This window comes from Peromyscus eremicus, chromosome 20, assembly GCF_949786415.1.
Source record: "Peromyscus eremicus chromosome 20, PerEre_H2_v1, whole genome shotgun sequence".
Classification (NCBI taxonomy): Eukaryota; Metazoa; Chordata; class Mammalia; order Rodentia; family Cricetidae; genus Peromyscus; species Peromyscus eremicus.
The window spans coordinates 63,469,363-63,491,174 of NC_081436.1; the positions used below are offsets into that span (position 1 = coordinate 63,469,363).

At 37.3% G+C, this 21,812-nt stretch overlaps 1 protein-coding gene across 2 annotated transcripts in view; it reads right to left on the reverse strand.

Moving 5' to 3' along the window:
- The window catches only part of Vps13b (vacuolar protein sorting 13 homolog B), a 601,468-nt gene that overhangs the window by 310,221 nt on the left and 269,435 nt on the right, over positions 1 to 21,812 (reverse strand). For both annotated transcript variants that reach the window (XM_059247261.1, XM_059247260.1), the window contains exons 24-25: positions 8,687 to 8,907; positions 1,963 to 2,166 (exon numbers count right to left, since the gene is read on the reverse strand). In XM_059247261.1, coding sequence (XP_059103244.1) covers positions 1,963 to 2,166; positions 8,687 to 8,907 — 425 coding nt within the window. The remainder of the gene's footprint in view (positions 1 to 1,962; positions 2,167 to 8,686; positions 8,908 to 21,812) is intronic.

Consider the following 21,812-nt stretch of genomic DNA (forward strand, 5'->3'; position numbering starts at 1 on the left):
TCTGGTTTGTTATACTGTAACTCTACTAAAACAAAATTGTACCCAAGTCTCACTATTAAAATCTCATTAATTTATTAAAAAAATTCAAATATTACTTCTTCACCAAACTATCAACACATTTCCCAGAAGAAATCTCATAATGGTTTCTGTACAAATGTCAATACTATTTATTGCTGTTACAGCTCATGTATATTCAGGCCGCCAGGGCTTCGGTACTAGTTACACACTGCAGGACTCTAGCATGTGTTAATGAAACACTCTCTAACCTCCCACTAAAACAGTTTAACTGCCTGTACCAACTTCCTCATTGCCATCTTTGTCTAGCAATTTGTTACTTCAAACTTCAATCGTTCTATTTCACAAACTATTTTATCTTATAGCATCATAACAGGTACACTATTCAAATGAGTACTCAATAAATAAATCTGGAAACTGCCAAATGGAATCAGGTACTTCCTATAACATTTGTCAAAGCCCTGGAAACCAATAACACTGAGGCACCATAGGTAAGAATTGACTGCTCTTCCTCTAAAAGATGTCAGTCTATCCACCTCTGCCTCATTTGGAAAAAGGGGAAAAAATTCCCACCACTTAGGTTACTGTACTTCTTGAGCTTTGTGATGAACAGTAGAGAGAAGCTGGTTGTGAGAACAAGAAATATATCTTTTCCAACTGTTGCAAAGGCTAAAGGCAGGTAAAGTCTGCCATTTGGAGGAGTTCAGTTGCTCTTACTGATTTATAAAATTACAAAAACAGAGCAACATTCCCCTTACTTGAGTCCCATTCTCTATTTTGGGAAGTGCTTTGTTTCCAGAGGAAACTGTCTTGTCTCTGCAAAAATAAAACTATAGCACCTACCACCACCTACTGCAGAACCGGGGTTCTCAGCAGGGAGACTCAGTTGGAGGGGCAGGCATGAGAGCTGGAAATGAAGGAGGATATTTAGGCTGCGTTAGTGACTGATGTCATTTCAGACGTTTAACGGTTAGGACTTGGAGATTAAAAAGGTCCTGTGGTGAATAGGTCAGTCCTGCACAATGAAGACTGTCTCACAGACTAATCACACAGTCAAAAATGCTGTTGATAAATATTTGGGCAAAAAAACCTCATTATGCGTTTCCCCACCTTTTTATTTAGCAATAATAGTCCCAGAAATTTACATAAAGACCAAACTATGCTTGGTTCAAAACTGTATCAAAAGTTTACCACTGCTTCAGAAAGTCATGCTTCGATAACACTACTACTTGTAGTATTTAATACAGATCTATATAATTCTACTTATAGCCTTTGCATATGAATCCTGGGTAAGTTTCTTTCTATTTATGTGTATCTGACTATTTGGCTATGAATTCTAATAGTTATGCCACAGCATTCATACAGTGAAGTATACATTACTAGATCTTATATTATATCGTAGTAATATTGCATGTATGTATATACATACATATATGTTCTACTATCTTTGTTTTCATAACATTTCTTATGTCATCTACTTAAATGGGTCACTACAAAGTACTCACTGTATAAAAGGAGAATGGCATTCCTTCTGTCCTTACAGCACTCATGACTAAGGGAAGGAGGACACTGGGGACAACAGACCTCACAACCACTAAGTTAAGACAACAGTTAACACTCTGACTTACACGGTGGCTCTAAGCATAGAGACAGCCAAGGGGAGCGCAAGCCTTTGTCACTCAACTTCTAAGCCCCCAGAGTCCCAAACAGTACCCTTCCGGCACCCCAGACTCTGCACAGTCCTGGATCACCTTACGGCCTACGCAAAGTGCTAAGGTGACTTGAAGTTCAAAGGAACACAATACAGAACAGAACACACTAGAGCTCCTCAGGAGCCTTCTCAATCTGTCAGCTTCCATGGTAGGAAGGGTCATGGTCACTTTCAACAGTGACAGAGAACTTCATCCTACTTACCTCATTGGGTAACAGATTCTAAAAAGCACTTACCTCAGTGGTAGTCACTATGTCAGCAGACGGGCTGCATGTGCTGGTGTCTGGTGGAACTGTACCAACACTGCTCCGCACTGGAGAGCCAGGGCCGGGGCCTGCTGTGCTCTCTGGACAGACTGAAGATGAACTAAGATGGCCTCTCTTCTGGATCCTGCTCCAGACTTTACTCATTGTATCAGCCAATTCAGAAAAGAGCTGGACCTGAGCAGAGCAGAGTAGGGAGAAGAATCAGGTTTTCAGACTCTATTCACAAATACTATACTAGAATATACTATACTAAAATGCTATATAAGAGAAAATTAACAAGTCCAAAATTAAAAGTCTACAAAATAAATAACTCCTAGGGCATCATGGGTCATGATTTGTTTACACAAGCCACAAACTCACACTGTGCTATGTCATAACCAAAGAAGCATTTCCGTGGATGGAAGTGTAATCAGCAGTTCGTTATGGAGAAGTAGATTCCTTTTCATACATGATAAAGGAACAAACACAAAAGCCTCTTACACAGAAAATGGGGTGAACAGCAGAAAGCAAGCATATACCCGGGCAAATGTGATTACTTTGTGAACTATGAAATCATTATCATCCTTCTTTCCAGATAATTTTCATACCTAAATGTTCTCTATTTTTCAGAGATAAAAATCTGAAATGGGATTTCTTTCTAAGCAAATGAAGAGTGATATAATAAAGAATAGGAAAAGGAAAATATTGCATTATGAGAATTCTAGAGATAGAAAACATAACCAATCTACTTCCCCTGGGATATGTCATTCCAATATTCAGAGTAAACTGTTTAACTTGCAAAATGTTTGACTGAGTTCTAAGATATTTATACAAGATTTCATAAATAAGCATTAATCACGGACTTTTAGGAGAACATATTGGCATATACTGTATAAAACAAGCCCGGGGGAAATGCAGACACAACATATAAGCAAATCCACAGCTGGATGCCATACTCTGATTGCCATTTTTAAAAAGTGAAATTCTCCTATTTATAAAAAGTTTCAGCCCCAGGACACATCCAGATGCTGAGGCTGGCTCCTCATGAGGGCAGAACAGATGCATACAAACCCTGCTGCCAATGCATCCTTGATTCAAAGCACTGTTTTCTGCTGCTCTTTGTGTAAGGAGTTCTCAAATTTTAGGTCATGGATATTTCTTGTTTTAAGATAATCTAATGGCTATAGATAAACCAAAAAAATACTTCAAGTCATTTTCTTTTTCATAATGAAAGATTTTTCTCTTAAACAACTTTGTTGCAATCCAAATCCTTAAGAATGATTGTTTTACTTTTTTGTAAATAAAAGAACTATCTAACACGGGAAGCATTAACCAAAGGAAATAAGTTCTACCCCTGAGGATTTAGGATTATTTACTTAAGAGGCACAATACTGTTTTGATTGTTACTACTTCTAATTCCTTCAACTTTTATGTCGTTTAAAATGACGTAGAAGCACATGTGTTTAACCTGGCAAACAATGACATAAACCTCAAATATAATTTTATTTTCAAAGAAAAATTTGCTAACACATTGCTTCTCCACCCAAATAAAGCAAACATTTTGAGGATAAATGATCAATTTAAAACCTTGGAGTTGAACTGAACACTGAGAACTAAAATCACAACAAAATTAGAATGTGTGTAACTGAAAAGCCTAACTAACCATTCTAAATATTACCACACAGTGACAGAAACTCTCATTTTCTAATGCTGAGAATATAAAATTTAATCCACTTTGGTAGTATTGAATAGAGTATATATCTACTGTATTATCCAGCTATTTCAAGTTGTATCCCTAAACACCAAAGCTGATGTCTGCAGAGACATAAAATTAATACTGATAGCATTATCTGTAATAGCTCAAAATTGAAAAACCCCGAAATGTTTAATTACAAGCAGTGAATAAACTGAAGCAAAACCATATAGCTGGACATTACTTAGCAATAAAAACAGGACTGACACGTGTACAATATGAAGTAATCTAAAAATAATTGTGCTGAATGAAAGGGGCTAAACAAAATCACAACTGCATAATTTCATCTACACAGATGTCTGAGGAAAAGGAAGTGGGGTTTCAAAGGAATATAACCTACTTTTGAGGGTAGTTTCTAGGATGGTTTAATGAGTGAATGCATCCCAAACTTTTTCAAACTGGGTAACTTAAACAGAGTTTATTGTATGCTAAGTGGATGTCAGTAAAACTGGATTAAGATATAAATGAAAAATAAGTATCTATGAAGCAACATTCTATGAACTATGTGTTAAGGCAACTGAATACAATGACAATTTGAGTATGAAGTACTGGCTAAATAAAAAATGTTTTATTCTTTAAATATTAAGAGATGAAGAAAATCATACCATAAATAATAGAACTCATCTGGAAGCTTATCTGAGATCTAGAGCATGAAATGGATACGCATTGAGATATAGAACATGAAATCAGTACCTGCTAAGAATTTAGAACATGATATGGATACTCACACTGAGATCTAGAGCATGAAATGGATGCCCACTAAGATCTAGAACATGAAAAAGTACCTGCTAAGAATTTAGACCATGATACGGATAGCCACTGAGATCTAGAACATGAAATCAGTACCTGCTAAAAATATAGAACATGATAGGAGCCGGGTGGTGGTGGCGCACGCCTTTAATCCCAGCACTCGGGAGGCAGAGCCAGGCGGATCTCTGTGAGTTCGAGGCCAGCCTGGGCTACCAAGTGAGTCCCAGGAAAGGCGCAAAGCTACACAGAGAAACCCTGTCTTGAAAAACCAAAAAAAAAAAAAAAAAAAAAAAAGAACATGATAGGAATACCCACCAAAATCTAGAATATGGAATGGATTCCCCCAAGATCTAGAACATGAAACAGATACCCACTGGGGTCTAGAACATGAAATGGATACTCATTGAGATCATGATAGGACACCCACTGAGGTCTAGAACACAAGATGGTGCACACTGAGGTCTAGAACACAAGATAGATACACGTTGAGGTCTAGAACACAAGATGGATACACATTGAGGTCTAAAACATTAAATATAGATACCCACTGAGGCCTAGAACATAAAGAGGAAATGCACACTCACAACTTTATTTAACAGCTATTCACTCAGCAATCTGTCTACACAATGACCAAGGAAGCCAGGTGAAAACAAAAATGACTGATTTCATAGAAGAAAAGAGGTGGGGGAGAGGGAGAGAGGGAGGGAGTAAGGGAGGGAGAGAGGTGCACAGAAGAGGGAAAGACTTGCCCAAATCACCTATGTTCCAACTCTGAGAAGTGAAAAGGAATTAATTCAGAGTTTTGGGAGTTGAAATAGTAGCAGACTCTTAATCTTGGAAACCAACATTACAAACCAACATTTTCATTTTTACATACTGTTATATTTTATTTTGTCATGATCTAGACTATTGTCATAGTGATGGAAAGCTAAGAAACACATATGAAGTTAAATCTGTTTTTTCATGCTCTATTTTGTAAAACTTAAGGAACCAAGCACCATCAAGGAGGTGTCTTAAAACAACAGAAATGTTTGTGTCACAGTTCCAGAATATGAGTAATAAACCATGAGATCAGCACTATAACATATCATGTGAGAGCAGAGTAGAATTACTCCTTGCCTTTCTCCCTAAGACCTGGGTGTCCTGGGGTTTGTAGCTGCACATTACAGGTTCTGCTCCACAAATGCACAGTATGTACCCATGGCCTTCATGTTAATGTCTGCCTACAAATATCTGTATCCAAACTTTTCTTTGTAATGGAATTGATCAGTGCCCACTCCAATGGCCTCTCCTTTTACCTTGATCACAACCCTTTACTATATATAAGATCATATTCTGAGATAATGGGGATAGCACATCAACATAACCTGCTATGGGCCACAGGAATTTATTATAAGAACTCAGCTGGTTATGGCAAAGCCACTACCTGAAGGAATCAAGGAATTCCTTCAGAGGAAGCCAAATTCCAAGGAGCATTTGGTGTTGTTTGGCTTGTTATATATCAGATGTCTTCTGTTATGAAAATCACGTGTGCCTTCACAGCTTTCCCAATTAATTTTTTCCTAAGAAGTGCTAACAGTGTGGACTGATCACGATTTGGACACACACATTCAAGGTATTTGGAGAATAACCTCAGGAAAGATTTCCTTCCCTCAGGCCCATCCATTTCTTCTCTTTTAGAGCTGGAGTCAGATATCTCCCTAAGCCACATTCAAGGACTAGCAGTAATAACAGTCCACATGAAGGTCTCCTGATTTAAGGTAAATTCCACACGGAGACACCGCCTAGGTCAGGTGGACCTGAAGTAATAGCTTCACACAATTTAGCTTGGACCCTCCTTTCTTACAGCCTTACTAACTTTATAGACCTTTAACTCCTTACCTAACCACTTCTAGGAATATTTAGATAACCTTCTGCACTGACAGCTATGCACAGCCTGAACCCCAGTTCAAGCCTCCCTGTAATTATCGTCATTGGTAGCATCCGACCAGGTCCATCCCCAGTTAGAGGAAAGTACCTTATCAGAGATACCTCTGTACTCTCTAAGAACAAACTTAAGCTGTTTGAGAAGGCCTGGCTGATGTGCCAATTAAGCTTAACTTTCTCCTTTCCCAAATTTTACCTCTAGTTCCAGATCTCCCGTTAACTATCACCAGAGGCATCTAGCTGTACAAAGGTTGCCTAGCAACCAAGTACACTTTCCCCTACCTTGCAGAAAAAACGGCAGATAGCTTGGACAGATAAGGGTCAAAGGGATAAAAAGGCAGTTTTATTTTCAGAGAAAAAAAGATAGAACCTAGCAGTATAAGGAAACGGAGAGGAAGAGAGGTGTGGAGAACTTGAGGACAGAGAACTGAGAGGGATAAGGAGGATTTTGACCAGAGAGAATGTGTGGACGAGATGGAAGATGAGGAAGAGCCAGATGGGGAAGTACTAGCTGGATAGGAACTGGATGAGAAGGATCTAGATGAGGCAGAATTAAGACGAGAGAATTAAGATAGAACTTAGAGGGAGCAGTAGATAAAGGTAGAGAGAAATCAGGCAAGAGAGGAGCCAGGCACGAGAACAGAACTTAAGCTGTGTAGATAGGATTTTATCCCAGAGGAATCAAGTAGACAGATAAAGAGCTTGGTGTACTTAGATTCATTTCCCAAAAATAATATTCACTGTTCGTAGTTTTCTAAGCCCCTGGGAAGTATAATATTAAGGCTGGTCCTTTATTAATATTATACAAGAATAACCCCCCACACACACCCTAGTGCACAAGGGCCACCACTCAAACTCAACAGTTTCTCTTACTCTTGGAAACATTTGATAACAGCCAATAGCAGTAACATTCCAAGAGCAACATAAGAGATGAAGACTCATGTGCTGTTAGAACACAGTCCAAGAATGGAGTTGTGCCAGGCAAATTCTGAGTGCTTGTGAGAAAACTCCAAGAAAACAAGCTAAGTCTTGTGAGCTCACTTTCTTGAAAAGCACAAATTTGTTCTTGGAATAAACATGTTTCATGCTCCTCCCAGGTGTAGCAGGTAGGAGTGAGTTTACATCAGCTGTTCTTATTCATGTGCCTCTATGGAAAAACATAGTTTTGCCACATGTGGCTTGTCCTTGTGATTGTATGCTTTACTCAGGTGACTTTTTAACCCTCGGAGTATAAACTGTCTGTTGCTCTGAATAAGATTGGCCATTGCATGAGATTTGAACCTGCCTCATCTTTAGACCCCATTCTCCCAGGTTCATGCCACCAACTAGAGCAGTAAACACAGCACTAGAAACCAAACACACAGCATATAGCAGAGAGGCAGGGAGAGTGTCAACAACCAAGACTGAGAACCCAAGTTCCATCACCAAGACCACATGGTCAGTGACTGAATCAATTCCTGTGTCTTCTCACCTGCGGTATGTATATGCACCCCAATAAATAAATAGATAAGCAAATATTTCAAAAGAGGCAAGCAAAAGAGAAGAGAGCTGCACTGTACTGAAAAGGAGTTTAATAATATAGAATGATAGTGGAACTTCATTTCTTTAAATACGACAAAAAATGGCTAATAACTACTATAGCTGGAATAGAGATTTAAGAATATTGACCGATCAGATTCAACAAGATGCTAAAAGGGATTGTTTTTAAAAATATAACTTTTAATAGTATTCAACATTGACTGTATATGTAGAAAATATACAATATATTTCAAGTTAAAAGTGTAAATTTCATGTTACCTAATGATTTACAGAAACTCAGATAATATCAATTCACAGTAACGGTAAAACTACAGAAGGTAACAGGATTGGCATATTGCAACCAAAATGTTATGGGAGTAACAATGACTTTGAGTAAGAAATGGTCTTTTCTTTTTGTGTGAAATATAGCAAGCTGTGAGAATCTGCTTAAAAATTATACTTCAGTATAATTATCATTTCAGTACATCTCCAGTTTAATAGTAAAAAAAAAAATAGTTCATCAGAATTTGAAAACATCACAACTACAACTGATTATATTCCACCAGTCAAAAGATGAGTTTATTCTACCATCAATGCATTCTCATTATAAAAGTTGACAGAACTACAAAGCCATTTTTAATCTAATCACCACAATGTTGATGGCCAGACAAAAGGGGGGGAAAAAGAGTAAAACCAAAGAACAGTCCTTTGATAAAACAAATGAACATGTTTTGAACACACTTAGCTCTTATAAATCAACGTACCAACCTGGGGATTAGAGCACTTTATCTCTAATGACTCCAAGTCAACATGGAGACAAACAACAAAAGAATGCCTCCCATCTGGTCCCGGAGGAAAGAGCTTTTGCGATGTGACCGCTAGAGTAGAGGTACATCCCATGGGCTCCACTAAGGAAAGTGTCACTTGCTTTCCAAGAAGGGTATATATGCTGAAATGATGCAAGCTTATAGTCCAAGGAAATGCATCACCTATAAGAGAAAAAAATCATAGTTAATTAACATCAATAGAAAATTTTCTATCATTCCTATCTGAAATCTAAGACTTGACACAGCAAAGGTGCGGTCTCAGATATTCAGATATACACAGTTTTCATGCTACTTAATATAATCAATTTAACTTTAATATTAGTAACTGCAATAATGTACTTGTATACCCTTCAGTGTGTACATTATAAACAACATATAAGCAAAATTAAATACAAGAAATAAAATCAGAATAGAAGTCCAAACGCCATCTTTGCCCACTTTGGTGGATAGTAAATGTCCCTGCATTTGGAGTCTGTGTAAAATGGATTGCATTTAATGATGTGCAGTGACACTGTACAGCCAGGAGATCTGGGTGTGAAATGAGAGGGGAAATGATATAACTATTATTGTGTGGGGCAACCCACACCACAATTCCGTGGCATGCTATTTAAAACAGAAGCTTCTAGGCACTGCCTTGGAAGAACTGAGTCGGCTCTTTTGGGAAAGCTCAGACATATTTCACACATTCTTGGATGGTTCTTAAAGTGCATGAGGTACATTTTAAATGCATGCTTAAGTAAAAAAACTTAGCATGCATAAATATCAGAATTAAAAGAAAAAGTCCTTTCTTTTACTGTGTTTAGTATTTATCTCATGTACAATGAATTTGTCAGTAAAAGCATACAAAATAAAACATCTAAGAATTGTTTATTGGTAAAGTAGTGTGATATAATTTAAAAGGTCCTCTTGGAATATTTAACATTCATTATTCTGTTGTCAATTTATGAAAAATACATTCCTATCACATATTTTAGAATGTCAAGTTATGTGAGTACTTATAAGTACAGAAAGGACAGTATACTTATTGTTGAAATGATGCTAGTATTTTAAACCATACAGAGATCATTCATTTTCCAATTAGAGAGGCATTTAATACTTACTATAGATATTTGAGGATATATGACAGAGTTAAATATCAGAATTAAGTCATGGCTCCATCATCCATTATGCCATTCCCAATCACACACTAATATTCTGCTGCAGTTCCCAAATAAATTCCATGACTGACAGAAATACTGAAGCAAAACACAGGACCAAAGACCACATTTGCTTTGATTTCATTGAAGACAATATAAGAAATATATTGCCAAGTGAATCATACAATGTGTTAAAATTCAGATATATCTATATAGATATAGATACAGATATATAAGTTAGATACTTGAAAAGTGTGAACATTCAAAATATTTAAAAAGGAAACTTTGAAATTAGGACTTTGATAATATAATAAATACAGCTACAGGGTATTTAATAGTAACTTGACTAGAAACAAGTGAATAATAGTACGTAGTCAGCACTTTCCCTGTCGCAGAGTAGTATTTTGCTCCTAATTGAGGGGGAGAGTTTAGAACCTTAAATCATCTGTAACTAATTCTAATATAATTTTTAAAATTACATCAAATTCCATGCTCTTTACAAAATTAAACTTCTGCCAACTTTGTCTCACGTCTTCGGAATAATTTAAGATACTTACTTTAAATGGATAGGTGTATCTATATTAAGTTTCCAAACGTTATTCTAACAAATACCAAATGGTGATTTATTTGATGAAAGAGAATCACATTTAAATTTGTTAAATTAAAAACATCACAACTGACATTGGTACCAATCTTAGAAAAATATTTCCGATTCAGAATAAGAGTAATAAACTGAAATTGGTTATGTCATACTCTCTTAAAATAATAATAGGGCCTGGAGAGATGGCTCAGAGGTAGAGCTTCATTTCTCTTCCAGAGGTCCTGAGTTCAGTTCACAGCAACCACACTGTGGCTCACAACCATCTATAATGAGATCTGGTGCCCTTTTCTGGAGGGCAGGAATACATGCAGACAGAACACGGTACACATAAATAAATAAATCTTTAAAAAAGTACCAATACTTCATGATCTCAGCACACACGTTGTCTGTCTTCAAAAGAAAATGTACATTCTGAGATCTGAAATTTACATTCAATCACAAAAAATCAAAGATCAACTATTATGACAAAAACTGACAAATCATTAATGCATTTATACACATAAACACCTCAAAATAGAGACTCATAATCTACATAAATTATAAATCAAATAATAAATGCAGAGAGTTCTCAAATAAACTCAAAACCCATTACTAGCCCAGACTGTGTTATTCTGAGAACTCCATGTAGCTTTCTCCCAGAGGAGCCTGACACACTTTTTTGATTATCTAACCAGTGAACTTCTGAGACAGGCGCTCGGGGTGGGGCAGGCTGCCACTGCATCCCTGAGCTCCAGAAATCTTCCCCAGCCTCAACTGCTGGCACGCAAGTGTAAGCTTTTATGCACAGTTAAAGAGTTTCCATTTTAATTAGTCCAGCTGTTATAATCTGTGTCTACATTTTCTAGATATATTCTTTCTGGCAAAAATTTATTAATTTTCAAACAAAATTCTAAATAACAAGGAAGAAAAAAAAGAAGTACGAAGGTTAAAAATCATGTGTAAATTTGAGACTTCATTGCCTTATTAAAAGAAAAAATAATGAAAAGAAAATAATTGACAGAAAATGACTAAGTGCCAAAGTAGTTCAGAACAAATAAGGAAAAACAGAATAAAAAGACCCAAAGCAGAGGGATGAAATGTAAACCTTAAAAACAACAAGTCAGACTATGCATTCCTTACATGTCTCAGCACCAACAGTCACCAGAGAAGCAAAGTAATTACAACTGATTAAAACAAGGAACAAAAAAAAAAGCCCTGTTATTTTACTATACAGTATATAACATGGCACTGATACTAAACTATATTGCGATCATAACAATGGTTATCCTCACATTTGGGAGTCAGTGAACAGTGAATAACTGTCTAGACCTTTATTCTGATATCAAGTTTATGAGATGGAATGGGAAATTATAAGCAGCCTATGGTGTTATTTTCTCTGTCAACAAAACTGTATGTAGGGAACAGAAATGGCTGTACACTAGGAAATAGGAAGTACACCTACTGTTCAAAATATAAAAATGGTAATATTAAATACTTGAACTCCAGTTAAAAAGATTTTCTTCAATATCTAGAAATTTAAGAATTAAGTTCTAAAATTACAACTTTATGATGTTTTATCATAACTATAATTCATTATTGTTGAAAATGGCAAAATACAAGGTAACTCACAACATACAATAAAGAATTAGTATATTTAAAAACAGTCTGTTAGCCAGGCACTGGTGGTGCACGCCTTTAATCCCAGCACTCAGGAGGCAGAGTCAGGTGGATCTCTGTGAGTTCGAAGCCAGCTTAGTCTACAGAGTGAGAGTTCCAGGATAGGCACCAAACCTACACAGAGAAACCCTGTCTTGAAAAACCAAAACAAAACAAACTGTTGTATAAAAATGATAGAACACAACAGGTGGTAGAAAAACCAAACTACAATTGGAAATAAAAAAAAATGAGCAACAAAGAATTAAATATCCAGCAAAACCATTCTTCAAAAAGTAAAGGCAAGGAGGCTGGGATATAGGTCAGAGTAAGGTGTTTGCTTTACACATACAAAGCCCTAGGTTCAATTACCACCACCACCAAACAGAACAGAACAAAACACAGGACGAAAAAAATAAAGTATTGTCAAATAACTGAACATTGAAAAAATTTGCCAGTAATACAAGTAATACATTGGCCTTAAATTATAACTCACATGCACAAGAAAAAAAAAGAATAGCAGATAGCTATAACCAATTATGTGGGCTATATGAAAGACTCTATTAAATCTGTATTTTTCATTTCTTCAGTACTATAAAAGCAGTCAATTTTATATAGCAATAATTATAATTATAAACCTGCATTACTATACATGTGGATATTAAGTATTTTTCACAGAAAAGTATAAAGAGGCATATATTAGATGAACAATTAAATGATTTATTTATATTAATCTAGATTTCATCAGAATATGATAAATTCAAATACAAAGAAAAGCATAGTAAAAATATCAACGGAGGAGGCAGCACACTAAAATACAGCTGTATTACATGGAAGACACTAAAAGAGAAATAAGAGAAAAGTAATAGATGGCAACAGATTAATATTACACTAAATAAAATGATCTCCACACACAATCTAAAACCCACATTGTCAGGCGGCAGTGTACAGACCTAGCTAAATGTAAATATAGGAGAATCACCTGGATTCAAAGATAATTCCAATTAAAGCAAAAGAAGGGAAAGCATGTAATAATCCCACAAGAATCAGGAGCGTCCATAAGCAACAGATAAAATGGATTCAGGCCAGCAGTATTACAGAAATAGAGAAGCTCTTCATGTAGCACTATTACAAAGCCATCCTTTTAGGAATACATACCAGTTACAGGTACATACAAATCTAATAACAAAGTCTCAAATTATGTGAATCAAAAAGTGACATGGTTTACAGAGGGAGGTATACTACTAAAAATAATGGTTATTGGTTTCAATAATCTTTAATTATGACAGAATAAGTGAAACTCAGTAAGGCTACAGCAGAGTTAGTAAAACCAACAACCCTATAGAAAAGGTACTAGAAAGAAAACTCAAACCCAGGGAAGTTAACTCCATCCACAAAAACCCATACAATAGATAATTTCACACCAACAAAATCCAAAGAAGGTAAGGGAAACACATACTCTCCCTCTCCCTCTCCCTCTCCCTCTCCCTCTCCCTCTCTCTGTATCCTCTCTCTCTCCCACCAAAATAACAGGAATTAACAATCATTGATTATTAGTATCTCTCAATATCAATGGACTCAACTGGCCAATAAACAGACACAGGCTAACAGAACAAATACAAAATCAGGATCCATCCTTCGGCTGCATACAAGACACATAACTAGGCATCAAAGATAAAGGGTTGGAAAAGGATTGTCCAATCAAATGGACCGAAGAAGCAAGCTGGTGTAGCTATCCGAATACCTAACAAAACAGACTTCTACCACGGGCTTTCTCAAACTGCCAGGCCGAAATCATGACATGGAGACTTATTAGTTATGAAGACTTAGCTTTATCGTATGCTTATCTCACTAGTTCTCATAACTTAATATAACATGTTATTCTTCATCTATTTTTTGCCTTGGGGCTTTTTACCTTTCTTTCATTTTGTATGTCCTACTTTCTTGCTTCTGCCATGTCTGGTGGGCCCCTGCCTGGGTGGCTGGTCCCTGGCTGCTCCCTGGCCACTGGCTGGCTGACCTTTTCTATCTGCTCACCAGCCCTGCCTACTGCTCCTCTGTCTAGTTACTGGCCATTCAGCGTTTTGTCAGACCAATCAGGTGCCTTAGGAAGGCAAGTTGAAACAGTAACACATCTTTAACGTTGTTAAACAATTATTCTGTAGAATAAACAAGTGTAACACATCTTTACATAGTTATACAAATATTCTATTTCACAAAAGATTTCAAACCTAAATTAATCAAAAGAGATGACATTGCATACTCATTAAAGGAAAAATCCATCCAGATGAAGTCTCAATTCTGAACAACTATGCCCCAAATGCAAGGGCACCCACATTTATAAAAGCATTACTAAACCTTAAATTACATATCAGACCTCAACATTAATAGGAGACTTCAACACTCTACTCTCACCAAAGGACAGGTCCTCCAGACAGAAATTAAACAGGGAAATAATGGAACTAGCAGATATTATGACTCAAATGGACCTAACAGATATCTACAGAACATTTCATCCAAACACAAAAGAATTTACCTTCTTCTTAGCATCTCATGGAACCTTCTCCATATACTCGGTAAAAATGAAAGTATCAAAATATACAAGACTGTGCCGGGCGGTGGTGGCACACACCTTTAATCCCAGCACTCAGGAGGCAGAGGCAGGCGGATCTCTGTGAGTTCGAGGCCAGCCTGGGCTACCAAGTGAGTCCCAGGAAAGGCGCAAAGCTACACAGAGAAACCCTGTCTCGAAAAACAAAAAAACAAAACAAACAAAAAAAACCAAAATATACAAGACCACCAAGGATTAAAGCTGGATTTCATGAACCACAGAAAACAACAGAAAGCCTACAAACTCATGGAAACTGAACAACTCTCTACTGAATGACATGTAGAAAAAATAAAGAAAGAAATTAAAGACTTCCTAGAATTCAATGAAAATGAATGCACAAAATACCCAAACTTATGAGACACAATGATAGCAGGGCTAAGAGGAAAGTTCATAGCACTAAGTGCCTTCATAAAGTACTTGGAGAGATCGCAGACTTAACAGCACACCTGAAAGCTCTAGAACAAAAAGAAGCAAACACACCTAAGAGGAGTAGATGGCTGGAAATAATCAAACTCGGGGCTGAAATCAATAAAATGGAAACAAAAAGAACAATACAAAGAATCAATGAAACAAAGACTTGGTTCTTTTGAGAAAATCAACAATATAGACAAACCCTTATCCAAACTAACTAAAAGGCAGACAGAGAATTTCCAAATTAACAAAATCAGAAATGAAAACACAACTATAACACCAGACACCTAGAAAATCCAGAGAATCATTAGGTCATACTTCAAAACCTGTACTCCATAAATTTGGAAAATATAAAAGACATGAACAGTCTTCTTGATAGATACCACTTAGCAAAGTTAAGCAAAGATCAGAGAAGCAATTTAAATAGATCTATACTCCCCAAGGAAATAGAAGCAGTCATAAAAGACTCCAAACCAAGAGGGGGAGGGGTCTGTGGATAGCATGAGGAGTAAAGAATTTCTTAATAAAGGAAAATAAAATAAATAAATAAAGACTCCAAACCAAAAAATGCCCAGGGCCAGAGGGTTTTAGAACAAAACTCTACCAAACTTTCAAAGAAAAGTTAATACCAATACTCCTCAAATTATGCCACAAAATAGACACAGAAGGAACATTGCCAAATTCATTTTATGAGGCCATAGTCACCCTGATATATAAACCACACAAAGACTCACCAAAGATCTTGTATCCTGCTATGTTGCTGAAGGTGTTTATAAGCTTATCAGTTCCTTGGTTGAATCTTTGGGGTCACTCAAGTATACTATCATGTCATCTGCATATAGGGAAATCTTGACTTCTTCCTTTCCAATTTGTATCTCTTAATCTCCTTATGTTGTCTTATTGCTCTGGCTAGAACTTCAAGTACTATATTGAATAAGTATGGGGAGAGCGGACAGCCTTGCCTCGTTCCTGATTTTAGTGGAATCACTTTGAGTTTCTCTCCATTTAATTTGATGTTTGCTGTTGGCTTGCTGTAAATCGCCTTTATTATGTTTAGGTATGTTCCCTGTATTCCTGATCGCTCCAAGACCTTTATCATGAAGGGGTATTGGATTCTGTCAAATGCCTTTTCTGCATCTAGTGAGATGATCATGTGGCTTTTTTCTTTGAGTTTGTTTATATGGTGTATTACATTGATGGACTTTCGTATATTGAACAACCCTTGCATCCCTGGGATGAAGCCTACTTGATCATTGTGGATAATTGTTTATGCTGGAGAGGATGTGGAGCTAGGGGAACTCTCCTCCACTGCTGGTGGGAATGCAAGCTTATACAACCACTTTGGAAATCAATATGGCACTTTCTTAGAAAATTGGGAATCAATCTCCCCCAAGACCCAGCTATACCACTCTTGGGCATATACCCAAGGAATGCTCAATCATACCACAAGGGCACTTGCTCAGCTATGTTCATATCAGCATTGTTTGTAATAGCCAGAACATGGAAAAAACCTAGATGCCCTTCAACTGAAGAATGGATAAATAAAATGTGGTACATATACACAATGGAATACTACTCAGCAGAGAAAAACAATGACATCATGAGGTTTGCAGGCAAATGGATGAATCTTGAAAGAAATCATTCTGAGTGATGTAACCTAGACTCAGAAAGACAAACATGGTATGTACTCACTCATAGGAGGATACTAGATGCAAAACAAAGATGACTAGACTGCTACTCACAACCCCAGGAAGGCTACCTAGAAAACAGGACCCCAAGAAAGACACAGGGATCAGCCAATTACAGAGAAATGGATAAGATCTACATGAACAACCTGGACGTGAGAGGGGGTAATGAAGAGTAAGGGTCAAGGGAAAGAGAGCTTGGGGGAGCGGGAGATCACAGCTGGATCAAGAACAGAGAGGGAGAACAAGGAATAAGAGACCATGATAAATGAAGACCACATGAGAATAGGAAGAAGCAAAGTGCTAGAGAGGTCCACAGAAATCCACAAAGATACCTCCACAATAGACTACTGGCAATGGTCGAGAGTAAGCCCAAACTGACCTACTCTGGTGATAGGATGGCCAAACACCCTAATTTTCGTGCTAGAAACCTCATCCAATGACTGAGGGAACTGGATGCAGAGATCCATGGCCAGGCCCCAGGTGGAGCTCCAGGAGTCCAACTGGCAAGAAAGAGGAGGGTTTGTATGAGCGAGAATTGTTGAGAACAAGATTGGAAAAAGCACAGGGACAGATAGCCAAACGAATGGAAACACATGAACTATGAACCAATAGCTGAGGAGCCTCCAACTAGATCAGGCCCTCTGGATAAGTGAGACAGTTGATTAGCTTGATCTGTTTGGGAGGCATCCAGGCAGTGGGACCGGGACCTGTCCTCAGTGTATGAGCTGGCTCTTTAAAACCTGGGGCTTATACAGGGGCACTTGGCTCAGCCTTGGAAGAGCAGACTGGACCTGCCTGGACTGAATCTACCAGGTTGAACTCAATCCCCAGGGGAGTCTTTGCCCTGGGGGAGAGAACAAGGGAATCTGTGGCTGATATGCAAAATTAAATTAAATTATAAAATAAAATAAAAAGACTCACCAAAGAAAGAGAATTACAGACTAATTTCCCTCATGAACATTGATGCAAAGATACTCAATAAAATACTGGCAAACCAAACCCAAAAACAGATCAAAAAGATGATCCACCATGATCAAGTGGGCTTCATCCCAGAGATGCAGGGATGGTTCAACCTATGAAAATCTGTCTATGTAATCCACCGTATAAAAAAAAGAGAGAAAGAAAAAATGATGATCATGTCATTATATGCTGAAAAATCCTTTAACAAAATCCAACACTCCTTCATGATAAAAATCTTGGAAAGATAAGGGATACAAGGGATGTTCTTAAACATAATAAAACCAATATATCAAATCAAATGGAGAGAAACCCAAAACAATTCCACTAAAATCGGAGACAAGACAGGCTGTCCACTCTCTTCAAATCTATTCAATAAAGTAGTTGAAGTTGTAGCTAGAGCAATAAGACAACTAAACAAGATCAGGAGATACAAATTCGAAAGGAAGAAGTCAAAATATCATTATTTGCAGATGATATGATAGTATATATAAGTAACTCCAAAAATTCTACCAGGGAATTTCTACAGCTGATAAACACCTTCAGAAAAGTGGCTGAATACAAAATTAACTTAAAAAAAAAAAAGTAGCCCTCCTATATACAAATGATAAAAAAGACTGAGAAAGAAATCAAGGAAACAACACCCTTCACAATAGCTATAAATAACAAAATACTTTGGGGTCTCTAACCAAGAAAGTGAAAGGACTATATGACAAGAACTTCACGTCTTTGAGGAAAAAAACTGGAGAAGGTATCAGAAGATGGAAAGATCTCGCATGCTCATGGATCATTAGGATTAACATAGTAAAAGTGGCCATCTTACAAAAGGAATCTACGGATTCAATGCATTCAATCATTAAAATCCCAACACAATTCTTTACAGACCTTGAAAAAACAATCTTCATCTTCATATGGAAAAACAATAAACCCAGGATACATGAAACAATCCTGTACAATAAAATAAATTTCTAGAGGTGTCACTGTCCCTGATTAAAAGCTGTACGACAGCAAGAGCAGTAAAAATCACATGGTATTGGCATAAAAACAGGCAGGTAGATCAATGGAATCAAATTACAGACCCAGAAGTAAATCCACACATCTATGAACATTTGATTTTTGACAAAGAAATCAAAATTGTACAATAGAAAAAAGAAAGCACCGTCAACAAATGGAGCTAGAACAACTGGACAGCGGCATGTAGAAGAAAACAAATAGATCCCTATCTGTCACCCTGCACAAAAATCAAGACCAGGTGGATCAAAGACCTCAACATAAAACCAGTTACATTCACCCTGATAGGAGAGAAAGTGGGGGATAACCTTGAGCACACTGGCACAGGAGACAACTTCCTGAATAGAACACAATCGTGCAGGCACTAAGATGAACAATTAAAAAATGAAACGTGTAGAAGTAACCATCTTATTAAATAAGAAACACAGAGCCAATGCAAAGATGAAAGCCCAAGAGATCAGAGCTAAGAGCCTTACCCGTCTGCTGCAGCTAGCCTCTTCATCCAAGAGAGACCTACTTCCTGTGTGTTTGTCTTTATATAGACTTTCTGTTCTACCTTCTCATTGGTTGTAAACCCAATCACATGACCTCTTCATCATTGCCCGTCTGTACAGACCTCCAGGTCTTCTATGGTTGGTATTGAGATTAAAGGTGTGTGTCTCCATGCTGGCTGTATCCTTGAACACAAAGAGATCCGCCTAGCTCTGCCTCCCAAGAGCTGGGATTAAAGGCATGTGCCACAAACGCCCTGCTCTGCTATGGCTTGCTATTAGCTCTGACCCACAGGCAACTTTATTTATTAACATACAAATAAAATAACATTTCAGTACAAATAAAATATCACTATATTTCCCCTTTTCTATTTTAATAAAAAGAAAAAGGAAAAAGGTTATAACTAACATAAGAAAAACTATATACAAAATACAATAACTATATACAATATATACAAGTAATAAATACCTAAACAATGTCTAGTCCATTTGTATTTGACAAATTCAGAGACAATAATTCCATTATCTATCCTATTTTGGTAAGTCCAAATGTATCTAATTCACTTTCTATCCTAATTAATCTTCAACTATAACTAACTAATCTACAACTATAACTAATCTTCAACGCCCTCAGAGACCCAAGAAGGAAATAATATTACCAAATAAAAACAGAAAGTGAATGAAAGCAGCTTCCAAAAAAAAAAAATGTGAGTTGTCAGAAACAGCCAGCTGCCTGGACAGTCACCTGAGGTTTCTCCACAGTGCTGGGGCATCATCTTCAGCCTATAGGCTTAGCGTATCTGACAGACTCATTTGTGAAGTAGGATGTACACAAGGTCAACAGTTCAACCTCACATTGGGTGAGAGCAGTCCATGCACCAGAAACACCTGAATTCCACTAGTGTCTTGTCATGATTCAGGATTTTAAATTCTGGAAATTGTTGATGTTTTTTTAATTCAGCTGCCCATTCTTCTTGGCTGTGTATATGTGGCTTCATCTCAGCATCTCGTTCTTCTGCACATCCCTCTATTGAATGCCAGTCTACTATTGAGAGGTGTGAGCTTAGTTACTCTTCAAGAATAACTGTTTCAGCTGTTGTTCCATTGCACATCAGAAGCCATCGGCCCATTGCCTGTTCAGCTGCCTTCAAAGAAAAGGGCACTGTACCTTTTCCAGATTGCGAAGGCCACTTCAGGGATGGTGCCATATGGTCCTGGCTTCAGAAGATGCCTTTTGATAAAGCCATAACCACACTTTTTTGGCAAGAATCGGTAGTCCTTTGTTTCATGTCCTGTCTGTCCTGGTTGTCAACAGTTGATTCAAGGACACTTTGTTATCCAGTGGCTAATTTTTGCAACAAAGAAAGTTAACTCCATATGCAGTTTCTTCAATGCCCATATTTTCTCTGAAGTAGATTGGTACTGCCAGGAGCCGACATGTCTCATAGTCATAACAAAAAGAAAAATTTTCTAAGTTATTAAAACATTTTAAATGCCATATTCTGTAGATCTCTGAAGGTTTTGAAGATGACCTGTCTATCTAAAATATATCTGCTCAATCTTGAAAACATACCTAATATGACTACAAGTTCTATTATAATGTTTCACTACTAACTTTCATTTCTTTATATCCTAATAGTTGGTAATAATAACACTCAAAGATCAGAAAACTGCATTACATTGATAAATGAACAGTATAAGTACAATTAGAAATATACATATAGCATATTCTAACAATATCAATTTCAAGATATATAATTTGTATACAATATAAAAAATCCAATCCAACGTAAAGTATTTAAAACTAGTAATTGTCTTTTTCTTTTCTTTTCTTTGTTTTTTTTAAACAATAACCTTAAATCTAATCTCCTTTGCTTAGCCCTTTTCCTAACCCTTGACAACAACTTGTAACCAACCCCTCTAAACAATGAAAATTATCCCAGACCTAAAACCCATTAAAAGATCAAAAAACCACCCGCCCTGTGGGAGCCCGTTCTTGGGTTCCTCGTGGCTTTACCCAGCAGGTCCACATAGAGGATGATTAGACCACGGGCCTGAGTGCAGGTGTCTGAGATGGTCTGCACTTGCCTGTGCTGGGGGAGGAGGTCTTTTGCTCCACCCCTTGGCGTCTCTATAAAAACCCTGGGGCAGAGACAGTCGGGGCCCGGTTGGAATAGGTTCCAGGCCCTCTCGAGGCTATCCTTTATTTTCTATCTGTTTATCTCCGCGATATTCTCCGCAATAAATCCTTCTATCTAATATTTCCTGCTGCTCGCACTCAAGAAAACTCTGGGGAACTGTGGGGGTGGATGGGTAAACGCCCCACAGAATGGCGCCATGAACAGGGACTAAAGAAAAAAGAAAAAAAAGGGACTAAAGAAAAAAAGGGGGACTAAAAAAAGGGGGGACTAAAGACAAATGAACAGGGACTAAAGACAAAGTAATAGGGACTAAAGATAAAGGAAAATAATAGTTTTATTACAGAGTTTTTGGCGAAAGTGCTGAGTTCGGCCCTGCCAGTGGATGAGG